This window comes from Lepidochelys kempii, chromosome 9 (genome assembly GCF_965140265.1).
Source record: "Lepidochelys kempii isolate rLepKem1 chromosome 9, rLepKem1.hap2, whole genome shotgun sequence".
Taxonomy (NCBI): domain Eukaryota; kingdom Metazoa; phylum Chordata; order Testudines; family Cheloniidae; genus Lepidochelys; species Lepidochelys kempii.
In genome coordinates, this window is record NC_133264.1 from 28,574,705 (window position 1) to 28,589,742 (window position 15,038).

The window sequence follows — 15,038 nt, forward strand, 5'->3', positions numbered from 1 at the left end:
TGTATTGTATGACTTTTAAATCAAACTTTGTACTTTTGGACAATTTAAGCCCTATACCCAGATGTACAGACACTCTTTCCTTAACCTGTGAATTATATAATTTTAACATTAGCTTTAATAAAAAAAAAAAAAATTACCATGTGAAAAGTTAGTGTCTATAACAGGGTTGGCAACCTTCGGCACACGGCCCACCAGGGTAATCCGCTTGTGGGCCGCGAGACATTTTGTTTACATTGACCATCCACAGGCATGGCCCCCTGCAGCTCCAAGTGGCTGCGGTTCTCCATTCCCAGAGATCCATTTGGTGAGGGAAAAGAATTATTGTCCTGAACCTGAGGCTTTAGAAGTAAAAAGAAAACCCTTCCATTTACTCAGTGTGCTTTAGTAGAAATGCATCGAGAGAACCACTGGCTCACTACTTTTATTTTTTTGGGAAAATAATAAAAATTAATATGGAATTTTAAAAACTGGGACATCTTAAACCTAGCAATCTTTCAGTGGCCTGTCATCGAAGGAAAATCAGATCAATAGGGACATCTGCTGGTCAGAAAGCAGTACTCCAAGAACATTTCCATTACACACTTTTGTCCTATTTTTTCCTTTTGAAAGTTATAATCTTTATTTGAATAGTTCACTGATAAATAATTTGGTAATGGCTAATTTAGTTAATGACTGTAACTTCTAGGGCTGTCAATTAATCTCAGTTAACTCACACTATTAACTAAAAAAATTAATCGCGATTAATCACAGTTTTAATCACACTGTTAAACAATAGAATATCAATTAAAATTTATTAAATATTTTGGATTTTTTCTACTTGTAACTGAAATCAAAGTGTATATTATTTTTGATTACAAAATATTTGCACTGTAAAAATGATAAACAAAAGAAATAGTATTTTTCAATTCACCTCATACAAGTACTGTAGTTCAGTCTCTTTGTTGTGAAAGTGCAATTTACAAATGTAGATTATTTTTGTTACATAACTGCACTCAAAAACAAAACAATGCAAAACTTTAGAGACTACAAGTCCACTCAGTCCTACTTCTTGTTCAGCTAATCACTAAGACAAACAAGTTTGTTTACATTTACAGGAGATAATGCTGGCCTCTTCTTATTTACAATGTCACCAGAAAGTGAGAACAGGTATTTGCATGGCACTTTTGTAGCTGGCATTGCAAGGTATTTATGTTCCAGATATGCTAAACATTCGTATGTCCCTTCATGCTTCAGCCACCATTCCAGAGGACATGCTTCCATGCTGATGATGCTCGTTAAAAAAATAATGTGTTAATTAAATTTGTGACTGAACTCCTGGGGGGAGAATTGTATGCCTCCTCCTCTGTTTTACCCGCATTCTGCCATATTTCATGTTATAGCAGTCTCAGATGATGACCCAGTACATGATCATTTTAAGAACACTTTCCCTGCAGATTTGACAAAACGCAAAGAGGGTGCCAATGTGATATTTCTAAAGATAGCTACATCATTCAACCCAAGGTTTAAGAATTTGAAGTGCCGTCCAAAATCTGAGAGGGACAAGGTATGGAGCATGTTTTCAGAAGTCTTAAAAGAGCAACACTCCGATGCGGAAACTACAGAACCCGAACCACCAAAAAAGAAAAATCCACCTTTTGCTGGTGGCATCTGACTCAGATAATGAAAATGAACGTGTGTCAATCCACACCGCTTTGGATTGTTATCAAGCAGAACCTGTCATCAGCATGGACACATGTCCTCTGGAATGGTGGTTGAAGCATGATGGGACATATGAATCTTTAATACAGGGGTGCTAACCTGTGGCTCTTCAGAAGTTAATATGCGGTTCCTTGTATGGGCACCAACTCTGGGGCTGGAGCTACAGTTGCCAACTTTCCAATGTGCCTGGGGGTGCTCACTGCTCAACCCCTGGCTCTGCCACAGGCCCTGCCCCCACTCCACCCCTTCCCACCCCCTCCCCTGAGCATACCATGCCCTTGCTCCTCCCCCACTCCTCCCCCCAGAGCCTCCTGCGCACCACAAAACAGCTGATTGGGAGGTGCTGATTGGCAGGGCTGCCGGTGGGCAGGAGGCGCTGGGAATGGGAGAGAGGGGGAATGATGGGGGACTGTTGACGTATTACTGTGGCTCTTTGGCAATGTATATTGGTAAATTCTGGCTCTTTCTCAGGCTAAGGTTGGCCACCCCTGCTTTAATGCATCTGGCACGTAAATATCTTGCAATGCTGGCTACAAAAGTGTCATGTGAACGCCTGTTCTCACTTTCAGATGACATTGTAAACAAGAAGCGGGCAGCATTATCTCCTGCAAACAAACAAACTTCTTTGTCTGAGTAATTGGCTGAACAAGAAGTAGGATTGAGTGGACGTGTAAGCTCTAAAGTTTTACATTGTTTTATTTTTAATGCAATTTTTTGTACACTGAATGCATCCGATGAAGTGAGCTGTAGCTCACGAAAGCTTATGCTCAAATAAATTTGTTAGTCTCTAAGGTACCACAAGTATTCCGTTAGTTTTTGGTACATAATTCTACATTTGTAAGTTCAACTTTCATGATAAAGAGATTTTACTACAGTACTTGTATTAGGTGAATTGAAAAATGCAATTTCTTTTGTTTTTTACAAGGCAAATACTTGTAATCAAAAATAAATATAAAGTGAGTACTGTACTTAGTATTCAATATATTTGAAAATGTAGAAATCATCCAAAATATTTAAATAAATGGTATTCTATTGTTTAACAGTGCAATTAATCACAATTTATTTTTTTAATCGCTCAAAAGCCCTAGTAACAACATCTACAGTAACTGCAGAAACGTAAAATGGAATACTTATTTACTTGTATACAGTACTATTCAGTGGTCTTTTAACCAACTATGTACATTTCTGATTCTTCTGTGAATTCCCATTACACAGGAAAAATGCGGTTTCAAATTATGCCAATTTGTGCAGGTCAGGGGCATGTGGAGTGGATCAGAGGATGTAATGCTCTGAAATGTGCAGACAATGCCTGTTGATCTCAGTGAAGTGCCACTGTAGTTCTGATCACAGAACACCTATAGAGGCCTTTCCCAGGCTTTTGGGGAACCAAAACTAGGGTAGTATATTACACAGGAGAGAGTTTATAATGGCATTGGAGTTCCAAACTCTGGTAATGCAAGTACTGAGATTCTTCCTGTCCCCAGCAAATGCAAGTCAGGGAATGCCTCTTGCATCCTTTTTCCCAATGCACATCTATGCAGCTCATCACAATCCAGACCATAATGTTCTATATGTAACCAAAGTAACAAACACCTACTCAATGTTCTTACCAGGGTGTTCATGCATAACAGGACAACGTTCCATACTTGTATCCCTGAACATATTACCCACTAAATACCTAGCTATGTAATTACTGTGTTTATATCCACAAATAGAAATGAAATTCTGTAATTTGGGCCTTGGGAGGAATATGTGAGAAGTGACTCCATGTACACATTTCTGTGCACACATATGGATTTACTTTTAGAATACCCCTTTCGAGACAACTGTATTGATGACTTCTGGCTTTGAATGATTCCCTCCCATTTCCAACATCAGGTGCAGGGTTCAGTGAGTTAAGAGAAGGATTTAAGAGGAAAAAAGGAAAATATACCATGGCTGAAGGAGGATGGTCTGATCATAAGCCACTAGTCTATGTTTCCTTAGTTGAGAGAGGAAGGCCATCTCCCATTTATTTGAAACAGTAAGAATCCTATGCCACCTCAGGCCAGAGAGATTCTGCCTTATTGTTCACCATTCTCAACTTCCAAGTTTTTAATAGCTAAGCCTTTAACTTGCACAATAGCTCAGTTCTTAGCTGTTGCGGCTATTGTACCTCAGGGTGACAAACTGCCTACTGGAGTGCCCAGATATTAGGCTCAAGGGAAATGAACCTTTAAAAAAAAAAAAAAATCCTTGAGGTAGCATACATTCCCCTCTGCAACTGGCAAGGTGTGCAGACAGGAAGTAGGACACTGACCCTCCTTCCTGTTCCCTTGGAATAACCAGCAGAGACTGCATCTACAGCTGGCTTCTGCTCAAGGAGAACGAGGGAGCTGGGGGCAGAAGTTCTTGCACACCCATGGATAGGGCACCCATAGTCTGGCCCACACTTCTCTTTTTATGACATTTCCATGTCTTCCTCTGTCAAGATATTTGGTGCTTGTGAAAGATGAGTAAACTGGTTCAGACAAACCTAGGGACATCTTGAACTCTTGTCCCAACCTGAATGAAGGCAGCAGAAGGAAATGAGGATAGTAGTGGTGATCCACAATATGGTCTCTGCCCCCGATTCCTTTCTACATGAAACAATATGGTCTCTGCCCCCCATCCTCTTCCTGTTAAAAAAATAAATAAATAAAATAAAAATCTATCTATCACCCTCTCCACTTCGCCCCCTCAGATGTTTGAAATGTGATCGCCAGGGCCTGCAGCTCTAGCTGTCACTTTGCTGGGTCTTCGCTGTTGCTAAACTGCATCTTTTGAGGTTTGTAAATGCACAGCTTTTTACTTCAGAAGCAGCAAAGGGCATGCTAAACCACCATTTCAATGTACCTTATAGGTTATTTCCATTTTAGTTGGCACAAAACTCCACGTTACCATCAGGCCACATCCTTTTCTTGTTGCTTGACAAGTACTTCTGAAGTACACTTTTTATTACTTAACTGTTTAGCCTAAAAATACTCCTGCTTTGTAATTTTTTTGGTAAATAATCACTGAACCAAAAATACTGTTATAACATTTAAACTTTTATTTGAAAACTAAACAAGTGAACTGAGTTAAAAAAAACAAACCCTCTTGACATAAACATTTTCTGACTTTAGACTCTCTTTTAATATTCCTCCCCTTCTTCAGCTTCTGCTTCCACAGAATCTACACCCACTTCTTCATAATCTTTCTCAAGCGCAGCCAAATCTTCCCGGGCTTCAGAAAATTCTCCTTCCTCCATCCCTTCTCCAACATACCAGTGTACAAAGGCACGCTTAGCATACATCAAATCAAATTTATGGTCAAGACGTGCCCAGGCTTCTGCAATAGCAGTTGTATTACTCAACATACACACAGCACGCTGCACCTTGGCCAAGTCGCCTCCTGGCACTACAGTGGGAGGTTGGTAGTTAATGCCCACCTTTGAGGAAACAAAAACAGCAACCTTAAATTAGTATTTCAAAGTGTCCATTTCTTCTATTTTTCTCATAGTTTATTCAGCAAACTAAGACACGCGGACAATACTGACAATACTGTGCAAGTATTGCCAACTCTAAATGTTCAAAAATCCTAAATCCAGCTTCTGAAAATCATGAGATTGGCTTAAAAAAAAATCAAATTGTAACTGTTGAGTTATTTTTATCTGCCTCCTATTTTGAGACTTTAGTGTGCACTTGCTTCATATTTTTGAGCTAGTCTCTGAAACCACAAAGGCTAGACATTTTTTTAAATGAAAGTTGAAATTCTCATTCAATATCATTTCAGCAGCTGGAGCTTTAAGAAAAACACTAAACACAACCTCATTTTGAGTTGGCCACAATATGTCATCACAAGTAACTTCTCAGCTTCTGAGAACCAGTATGTGTATTTTTATCATAATACCTAATTTTGTCCACAGCCCTGACTCTGCCCCCTTGCTCATGCTGAGTAAGGGTCACATCATTTGACTCTTATTTGATGTTGAGTAAATGAATTTCACCAGCAGGGTTCTTTTGTGAACTCAGTCTATCTTTTTACTCTGTGATAACGATGTCACTATTGTTTACTCATTAGCCTGCAGTGTTAGCACAGCTATGAGTGAAAAAGCTAGTTTATGCTGTTTTGTGCTTCATCAATGGAATCAACTAAATCCCGATTACAGGGCCAAATTCTATTACGTGTGTAACACCACTGAAGAAAACGGGGTTGGGTCAAGGACAAGTAAGGGTAGTTTGGTCAGCAGACTCTTTGCTATAGGTGATGCTGCATAAGCCAGAAAGAATACCTTCCTTTTCAAATACCAGGTTCAGTTTGCAGGGTTTTGGAGAGGACACCAGGACAGACCCTGTGGGGAAGACAACTAACAGGCTGGGGAGGACCAAGGAGACTTCTGAAGCTAGATGGACTGAAAGACTATTGAATCCTGAAAAAGGCTGAAGGCTCTTTTTGTATTTGGTCTTCCATGCCCTGCAATGAATGGACACTTGATTTGGCTTGACAGCTAAATATTCATCCACCAGGTGCTGGGTTGGAACCACTAGCGAGCTGACATGGGTGAGGAAGTAAACCAAGACATGGCTTGAGAACCTGATGCTGACCTGGGTAAGGAACCATGTTACAATTTCATAATCTGCTTCCCCTAAAGACATGGTTTTAAAAAAATCTCTTTGATAGCTGAAATGTTAAAGTAGATAAATTCTCAGGGCAAGATTTTTTAATAGTATCCTATCTTTTATTAGGCTAAGTCACCACCCAGGCACCTGAATAAATAAGTGACCTGATTTTCAAAAATCCTGAGTACCAAGCAGTCCTTAATTAATTTAATGAGAGTTGTTCTGATTTTTCAGAATGCTTACTCTACGTGTATTTAGGAACCAAAAATATAGATTTAGAAGCCCAATTTTTTTGGGGGGGACGGGGGGGTGTTAGGAAATCTTGGCCTAATAGCAATAGCCAGCCCACAGTGTATTTCTTAAGTAATTTATGCACTATCAGGAGGATTAAGTCAGCCACCATAATCATCCAGAGGTGTGTACCAATCATCCACTAAAAAGACACTTGTGGTTTATGGCAATAGACAAAGTGATTCTGAAGCATTATTTAGAGTAAGTAGTATGTGAGGGGCAGGCAACGTTACTTGTTTGGCTGGTAGAGGGTCTGTGGTTAATTTACATTTCTCAATACATTGAATGGCGAAGTTTTTAAAACCCTGTGAAAAAGAAAAGTGCATCAAAATCCTGTATTTGCATTCACTGAGTGTTGTGTATTTTGTACCATTCTCCTATTGCAGTGGTTCTCAATCAGGGGCCTGGGGCCCACCCTAGGGGGCCTCGAGCAGGTTTCAGGGGGACCGCCAAGCAGGGCCAAAATTAGACTTGCTGGGGCCCAGGGCAGAAAGCAGAAGTCCCACTGCCTGGGGCTGAAGCCAAAGCCTAAGCAATGTAATAGCTTTGTGGGGGTTCCTGTGTCATGGGGCCCTGGCTTTTGTATGCAGAAAAGCAGCTGTTGTGGCACAGGTGGGCCGGGGAGTTTTTATTGCATGGGGGGAGTGAGAGCTCAGAACAAAAAAGTTTGAGAACCCCTGTCCTATTGTATATTCCTTTAACAACTTGGATCTAAGAATGTTAATCCCTCCAATTAGCTTAATTACACAATTGGCATTTGTTTTGAAAATGAACTTGAGTGCATCAGTTAATTACCTAGGAATAGCCACATTCCTAGGTAATTCCTTAGATAAGTACCGTATTAGTAGGTTATGACTTAAAAAACCTGTAAAAATATAGTTCTGATCACAAATTTAAATTACAGAAGCAGCTACTCTTTACAGGCTTTACTCGTGCATATTTAAAATGTGACCTGACATATGAATAGTACAACAATGTGCACATTACTGCACTGTAGTATGAAAACTACCTTCAAATGTTTTACTGACAATTTCTAAACTAAGCAATGTGACAAGTTTCTAAATACCTTGAATCCAGTTGGACACCAATCCACAAACTGAATTGTTCGCTTAGTCTTGATAGTGGCAATGGCTGCATTAACATCTTTGGGAACAACATCACCCCTGTATAACATACAGCAGGCCATATACTTGCCATGGCGAGGGTCACATTTTACCATCTGGTTGGCTGGCTCAAAACAAGCATTGGTAATTTCAGCCACAGACAACTGCTCATGGTATGCTTTTTCAGCAGAGATGACAGGTGCATATGTTGCCAGTGGGAAATGGATTCGTGGGTATGGGACAAGATTGGTCTGGAACTCGGTCAGATCTACATTGAGAGCTCCATCAAAACGCAGTGAAGCTGTGATGGATGAGACAATTTGCCCAATGAGTCGATTTAGGTTGGTGTAAGTAGGACGCTCAATGTCTAGATTGCGACGACATATATCATAAATGGCTTCATTGTCTACCATGAAGGCACAGTCAGAATGCTCCAATGTTGTGTGCGTAGTTAGGATGGAGTTGTAGGGTTCCACTACAGCAGTAGAAACCTGTGGTGCTGGGTAAATTGCAAACTCTAGTTTGGACTTTTTGCCATAATCAACAGAAAGCCTTTCCATGAGTAGAGATGCAAATCCAGAGCCAGTGCCTCCTCCAAAACTATGGAAGATGAGGAATCCCTGCAGCCCTGTGCACAGATCAGCCTAGAAGAGAAAAAAAAGCCACACAAAAATGGGAAGGAACGGTCACTGAGGTCCAAGGATTTGATTCAGAGTAGCACCAATGTAAATGAAAGCAAATTATGGCCCACAGCTATGAGAGTGTAAATGGATTCTATTCTATCTTGCATATATCAACACAATTAAGCCAATCCCAAATGCAAGGCCAAATTCTGCCCTTAGTTACATTTGTGCAGCTTTACTGAAAACAAAAGGATTTTACAGCTATAAATGGGGAAAAAGATAGCCAGTATAGACTTTTTTTGTGATGGTGTACGGATGTACAGTAACTCCTCACTTAACATATAGTTATGATCCTGAAAAATGCAACTTCAAGCAAAACCATGTTAAGCGAATCCTATTTCCCCATAAGAATTAATGTAAATGGGGGGGGGGAGGTGTTAGCTTCCAGGGAAATTTTTTTCACCAGACTGTACACACACACACACTCTGTAACTAGAAAGGATTGGGTGTACAAGAAACACACCAGAACCTTCAGTTTTACATATTTCCATAACCTTCAGTTTCACAATTATGTACTGCAAGAGATATATTTGATGCAAATATTTTAAATACTGATCTTGCTCTTTGAACTCCTACCAGCTTGCGAATGCGATCTAGCACTAGATCAACAATCTCTTTTCCAATGGTGTAATGGCCTCTGGCATAATTATTAGCCGCATCCTCTTTCCCAGTAATGAGCTGTTCAGGATGGAATAGTTGCCTGTAAGTGCCTGTACGTACTTCATCTACAAAAATACAAAATATTCAGATGTAAATTTGGTCTATTCCATTCTCTGTGGATAATTTTGGTGTGCTACCTCAGCACTACGTCTTACTTGACATTTATGTAGGTGCACAGGCGTGGGGAAGGGGAAGAGGACATAAAGAGCCTCCCCTGCTATAAACACACATACATATATACATACACACCTCTTGTAAAGACCTGACAATTTCAGTACCTTTGCTCAGGAGACACGATGTACATACAAAGAGGTGGTTGTGGCAGATGTGCCCTGTGACCACCGGGAACTCTGGGACCTACCCTGGGAGCCATCCCAAGTCTTTAGATTGCTGGTAGAGACTGAGCTGATAGAGACCGAGTTGAACTTTGCCTGCAGCTCAGCATAGATGTCAAATGGACAAAAAAAGATGCTATTAACATGAATAGGAGATGCAAAGCCCAATTTTTCTCAACTGCAAACTCTGGTACACCTACTTTGTACTTCCCCTCACACACACAGCTCCATATTCTAATGAGAGAAAAATCTCACATTTTACTTCAATTTGTTTGAAGGGTTTTAAGAATAGTTTTTTTTTATTATTATTTTGTAAGTGGCTCAAACAGTATGTAATCGTTTTAGAGAGCATGGAGGACAATAGTTACGCTAAGTGATGGAGTCGGTAGATATACATTAAACCATGGAAATTCAATGCTGTGACAACAGTAAAAATTTTTTTAAAAAAATCACATTGTTTTAAAGGATGGAAGTAATTTGGATAAGGGGAAAAGAAGATTTTTATATTTATTTTTAAGTGATAATCTTAGAAGATTTATATAAGCAAGGGGATCCAAAACTGGTCATTATATTTGCCTCTATATTTGTCTTACTACTTCTGCATCTGCCTCTCATCCAGGCCACTGTACTTAATCTTCATAACTGAGGAAGGCAAACTGGGATTCCTAGAACAGCTCCCAATGCTATATTTCAGTCTGATTTTAAAAGCGATATATTACTACTGCGTTGATGCTGGGTAGGGCACCAGGGAGGAGCTAAGAAGTAGTGATTTCCATCTTGTGGCAAGGAGAAACAGCAGCAGTGACATTTCAAAAGGAAATCAATGCTTCCTGTATCAGTCAAGCTCTAAGGAGCTGCTTTTTCAAAGGATGTGTTCCATAAAGATCCTTAAAAATATTTTTTTATTGAAAAAAAAAATAAAAATAAAAAAATTAGGAAGCCAAGCTCAAGAGAAATAACCCAGATGAGGGTGTGCTTCCCAGGAGGCTGAAGGCACTGGGTCATAACATTCCTGTAACACACAAGTTCTACCTATTTAGCCATTAACCTTGTCTGACCCTAGTCTAGTCACTTCTCCTTTCTATGCCTTGGATCGGGGTGGGAAAACTATGGCCTGGGGGCCAGATCCAGCCCGACAGCCATTTTAATCTGGCCCTCCAGATCCTGCTGGGGAGCGGGATCTGGGGTTTGCCCTGCTCCGGTGCTCCAGCCGGGCAGCAGGGTCGGGGGCAGCTCCCGGAAGCGGCAGCATGGCCCTCCTCCAGCTCCTACATGTAGGGGCAGCTGGAGGCTCCGCTCTGCACACTGCCCCCTCCCCCAGTGTCACTCCCATTGGCCAGGAAGTGCAGCCAATGGGAGCTGCAGCGGTGGCACTTGGGGAGGCGGTAGTGTGGAAAGCTGAGTCTCCTGGCTGCCCCTATGCATAGGAGCTGGAGCGGGGCTATACTGCTGCTTCTGGGAGCTGCTTGAGGTAAGCGCTGCCCGCAGCCTGCACCCCTGAGCCTTTCCCCAAGCCCGTGCCCCAGCCCTGATCCCCCTCCCACCCTCTCAATCTCAGCCTACAGCATCCTACTCCTCATCCTCATCCCCACCCCAGAGCCCACATCCCCAGTCAGAGCCTGCACCCCTTCCCATACCCCAACCCTCTGCCCCAGCCCCGATCCCCCTCCCGCACCCCAACCCCAATTTTGTGAGCATTCATGACCCGCCATACAAATTCTATTTCCAGATGTGGCCCTCAGGCCAAAAAGTTTGCCCATCCCTGCCTTAGATGGAAAGCCTTCTATAAATGGAGATTCCACTACTTACCCACTTTTGTAAAGTAACCTGAAATCCTCAAATGAAAGATGCATTAAAAATACAAACTGTTTTTATTTCAAGTTACAATCTGGTCTGATAATTGGTCTATTAGCCACTATAGCAGGGGTCACCCACCAGTCAATCGCGATCAGCTGGTGGATCCTAGAGGATTTCCCTGTCAATCACAATCTCCAGCAGCACAGCTGGACTGCTGCTAGGAAAGGCTCCCTGCCTGCCCCGGCCCCATGCCACTCTCCGAAGTGGCCAGCATGGCCCCGCAGGGGGGGGGGGGCAGGGGTCTCCCTCAGCACGTTGCTCCTGCCTGCAGCTCCCATTGGCCAGGAACAGGGAGCAGTGGCCAATGGGAGCTGCGGGCATGGTGAGTGCAGAGAGGGGCAGCATGCAAGGAGCCTCGTTCCACCCACTCCCCCTGCCTCCACGGGCACTTTGGCCCCTTCCAAGAGTGACATGGGGCCAAGGGTAGGCAATGAGCCTGTCTTAGTGGAAGCCACGAAGGCAAGTGCTGTCCGGCAGGAGGCCGCACCCCAACCCCCAGCCCTGTTTCCTCTCCCAGAGCCTGTACCCCAACTGCCAGCCCCCATATCCCCTCGTGCACCCCAAACCCCAGCCCTGACCCCCCTCCCAGAGCCAGCACCGCCACCCACTCCTGCACCCCAACACTCTGCCCCAGCCCTGACCCCCCTCCCAGAGCAAACACCCTGTACCCCCTCCTGCAACCCAACCCCTTGTACTCCCTCCTGCACCCCAACACTCTGCCCCAGCCCAGAGCCCCCTCCCGCACCCAAACTCCCTCCAAGAGCTCACACCTCTCACCCCCTCCTGCACCCCAAGCCCCTACCCCAGGCTCAGCCCAGAGTCCCCTCCCACACTGCAAACCCCTTGGCCCCAGCCCAGAGCCTGCACCCCCTCCCAAACCCCAAAACCCTACCCCAGCCCAGTGAAAGTGAGTGAGAGTAGGGGAGAGTGAGAGTGATGCAGAGAGGGGGGATGGAGTGAGTGGGGCAGGGCTTTGGGGAAAGGGCAGGGCAGATCCTGGGTTGCCCTGAAATTCAAAAAGTGATCTTGGGTGTAAAAAGTTTGGAGACTACTGCATTGTAGTAATCACCTTCAGATAAACAAGGTATCATTTACATGCTCCTCAGATGCCACCAGTGCACTTCAAATGACCTTATTCATGAAAGGTCTTTACAACTGTGTATCTTCCCAGCTATGTCTGAGACAAAATAAACTGCAAACACTCACTGCAGCAAAAGCATTTTCAGACATATGGTTTCTAAAAAGTACATAAGAACAGCATTTCAAACATGATTTTTTTTACTACATGAGTTGAAAGTACTTTAGTGGACAGTCAATATAATTTCCAGTACAATACCTGCCTCTTAACCCCCAACCAATATTTTGTGGATTTTCATATTTTCCTAATTTTTTTTTTAAAAAGTGTGTTTTCTCATCTTTGCTATCCACACAAATTAAAAGGGAAAACATTTCAGCCTCTTTTAAATACAATAGTCTTATTAACTTAACAGTAAAAATATGCAGACAGAAATGTATTTTTAAGTTTACAGTGTCCATTTAAGACTATCACAATCTAAAAGGTGGACTGTTCTCATTTCATTTGAAAAACTAAATGGAAAAACAAATTATAGCGAAGTACTCTTAAGTAAGAGATCTCTTAACTTCATATACATACCAACCACAGTTGGTTCAAGGTCCACAAATACAGCTCTGGGCACATGTTTACCAGCCCCTGTCTCACTGAAGAAAGTATTGAATGAATCATCTCCACCTCCAATGGTTTTGTCACTGGGCATCTGACCATCAGGCTGGATTCCATGTTCAAGACAATATAATTCCCAGCATGCATTGCCAATCTGAACACCAGCTTGACCAACATGGATAGAGATACATTCACGCTGTAAAAGAGGACAAAACGGGGAACAAACGGATTCATTTCACAGACTCGAGGCCCAGAAGGAACCACTGTGATCACCTAATCTGACCTCCAGCACAGCACAAGCTAAAGACCTTCCCCAAAATAATTCCCAAAACATGTATTTTAGACAAAACATCCAATCTTGATTTAAAAATTGTCAGTGATGGAGAATCCACCATAAACCTTGGTAAGTTGGTCCAATGGTTAAATAATAAAGTATTGCGCAAAATTTCCTCCATCTTCCAGTTTTAACCCTTATGAATGAAATTAGCTGTACAAATACTAAATTATCTCATCTTTCCCCTCCAGCATGCTGCATACATATTATCATTGATAAGTGTTCCTGTTAGCTTCCTTTACACCTTTCTTTAATTTTCATGTTTTTTTCATTGAATAATATTATATTCTCAGGGCAGAAATGTCTATATTAATGATCCCCAAAACCTTGAATCTCTTGTCTAATGATGCATTAGATAAAGGATATCAGAATCTACCCAACAAGTTACCCTTTCTTAGCTTAATCAAAATTACTATGAACACTAAATCTCCTTCTGGTCATCTGCCTGGCAATTCTTTATTCTGTGGCTCCACTACTGGATCCTTTGAGGGTCCTGAAACAAATCGCCTAATCTCCCATTAACTTTCCGTGCTGTATCTAAACAAATCTCATGTATGCTTACCACTACTTGCTCAGAAATATTCTCCCCTCCCCAAAGGGCATCAAATCTCCTTCTCTTACTCTATCTAGAAATGTTATCCTTCAGCTCCCTGAATGTCACTTTACCTGCTCAGGAGCACCCTTTAATCCTACAACTATCACCTCATAACTCACTTCTGTGCCACACACCCATACACCTTTAAATCAGCCTCCTCCAACAGCTAAATGGCCCCAGGGCCCTTTATCACGGAGTACATAGGTTTTGGGAGGGAGAAAAGCAGGCTCCACTGTGCCTGTGCCCCTCTTCTCCACCTGGCTCCACCATAGCTTCATTGTCTCTTCAAATTCTCCTTGATTTCACCCCAGTTGCCACCTCATTCACTCCAGATTCCTGAACTCCCCAAAGAGCTTTCATGCTCAAGTGCTCCCCTCACTACTCTATTCCAAGCCCCTTTTCAACACCACTGGCCCAGCTTCAAGTCCTCGCGACCTCTGCCCTAATGGCTCCCCACCATGACGCGAAAACCTCTGTCTCAAAATACTGAATCTGCCCCGGGACCGTGCTCATCCAGCGCCTCAGGAGGCGTCAAGTTGCCAACCGCCACTAGGCCCCACGTAGAATAACCCCATTGGCTGTCGGGCAGACTCCCACGACTGGCTGCGCGCGCGGTCCTCCCCATGTAGGGAAAAGGGGCACTTTCCCGAAGCGCAGAATACAGGCGTTTGGTTGGCGCGCAGATATCCGTACACGCGCACTTTCCCCTCATTCTGCCCTCGTGGCCCCCTCACGTGCTCCGCTCCGGCCTCAGTCCTCCCATACCATGCTGCAGCGCGCCACACAACCCAGACTCCCCGTTTGCCTCGCGCGAGGCGCCAACCACCAAAGGCCAACAGCCTCCTCTCGCGGCTGCGTACTCTGCTACCGTCCCACTGACTGCCCATACTTCCCCAATTTCCTCTCAAGCGCTTCACGCCCGCGGAAGCTGCTCCCCTCCCCATTCTCGCTGTACCTGACGGCCGCCGCGACTCCCTAAACGCAGCGCATCCCCTCAACCCCGCCTGCAGCTCCCTCCAGCTGACTGCCTGGTTTCCGCCCCCGCGGCACCCTGCGGTCCAAACCCCGCTTCCCTGAGGCTCCCGCTCCCCACCATGGTGCCTCGTGAACGGGGGACGCCTCAAAACCGCGAGCCTGCCTACGTCCGCCTCTGCTTGCTAGACGCGCCAACTGTGAACAGCT

At 43.5% G+C, this 15,038-nt stretch overlaps 1 protein-coding gene across 1 annotated transcript; it reads right to left on the reverse strand.

The window, feature by feature from the left end:
- Positions 1 to 4,849: 4,849 nt before the first annotated feature.
- On the reverse strand, positions 4,850 to 15,038 carry LOC140917273 (tubulin alpha-3 chain). Its single transcript, XM_073359717.1, has 5 exons — positions 14,950 to 15,038; positions 12,901 to 13,123; positions 8,971 to 9,119; positions 7,675 to 8,355; positions 4,850 to 5,146 (listed from the first exon to the last, which is right to left on the reverse strand). The coding sequence occupies exons 1-5, from the start codon at positions 14,950 to 14,952 to the stop codon at positions 4,850 to 4,852; spliced, it is 1,353 nt and encodes a 450-aa protein (XP_073215818.1). The 5' UTR covers positions 14,953 to 15,038.

Excerpts from the sequence above, each read along its gene's own strand:
- LOC140917273 (XM_073359717.1), bottom strand. Across the intron at positions 8,356-8,970 it reads TAGATCGCATTCGCAAGCTG|GCTGATCTGTGCACAGGGCT; the intron begins GTAGGAGTTCAA and ends TTTCTCTTCTAG. Across the intron at positions 5,147-7,674 it reads GGTGTCCAACTGGATTCAAG|GTGGGCATTAACTACCAACC; the intron begins GTATTTAGAAAC and ends GTTTCCTCAAAG.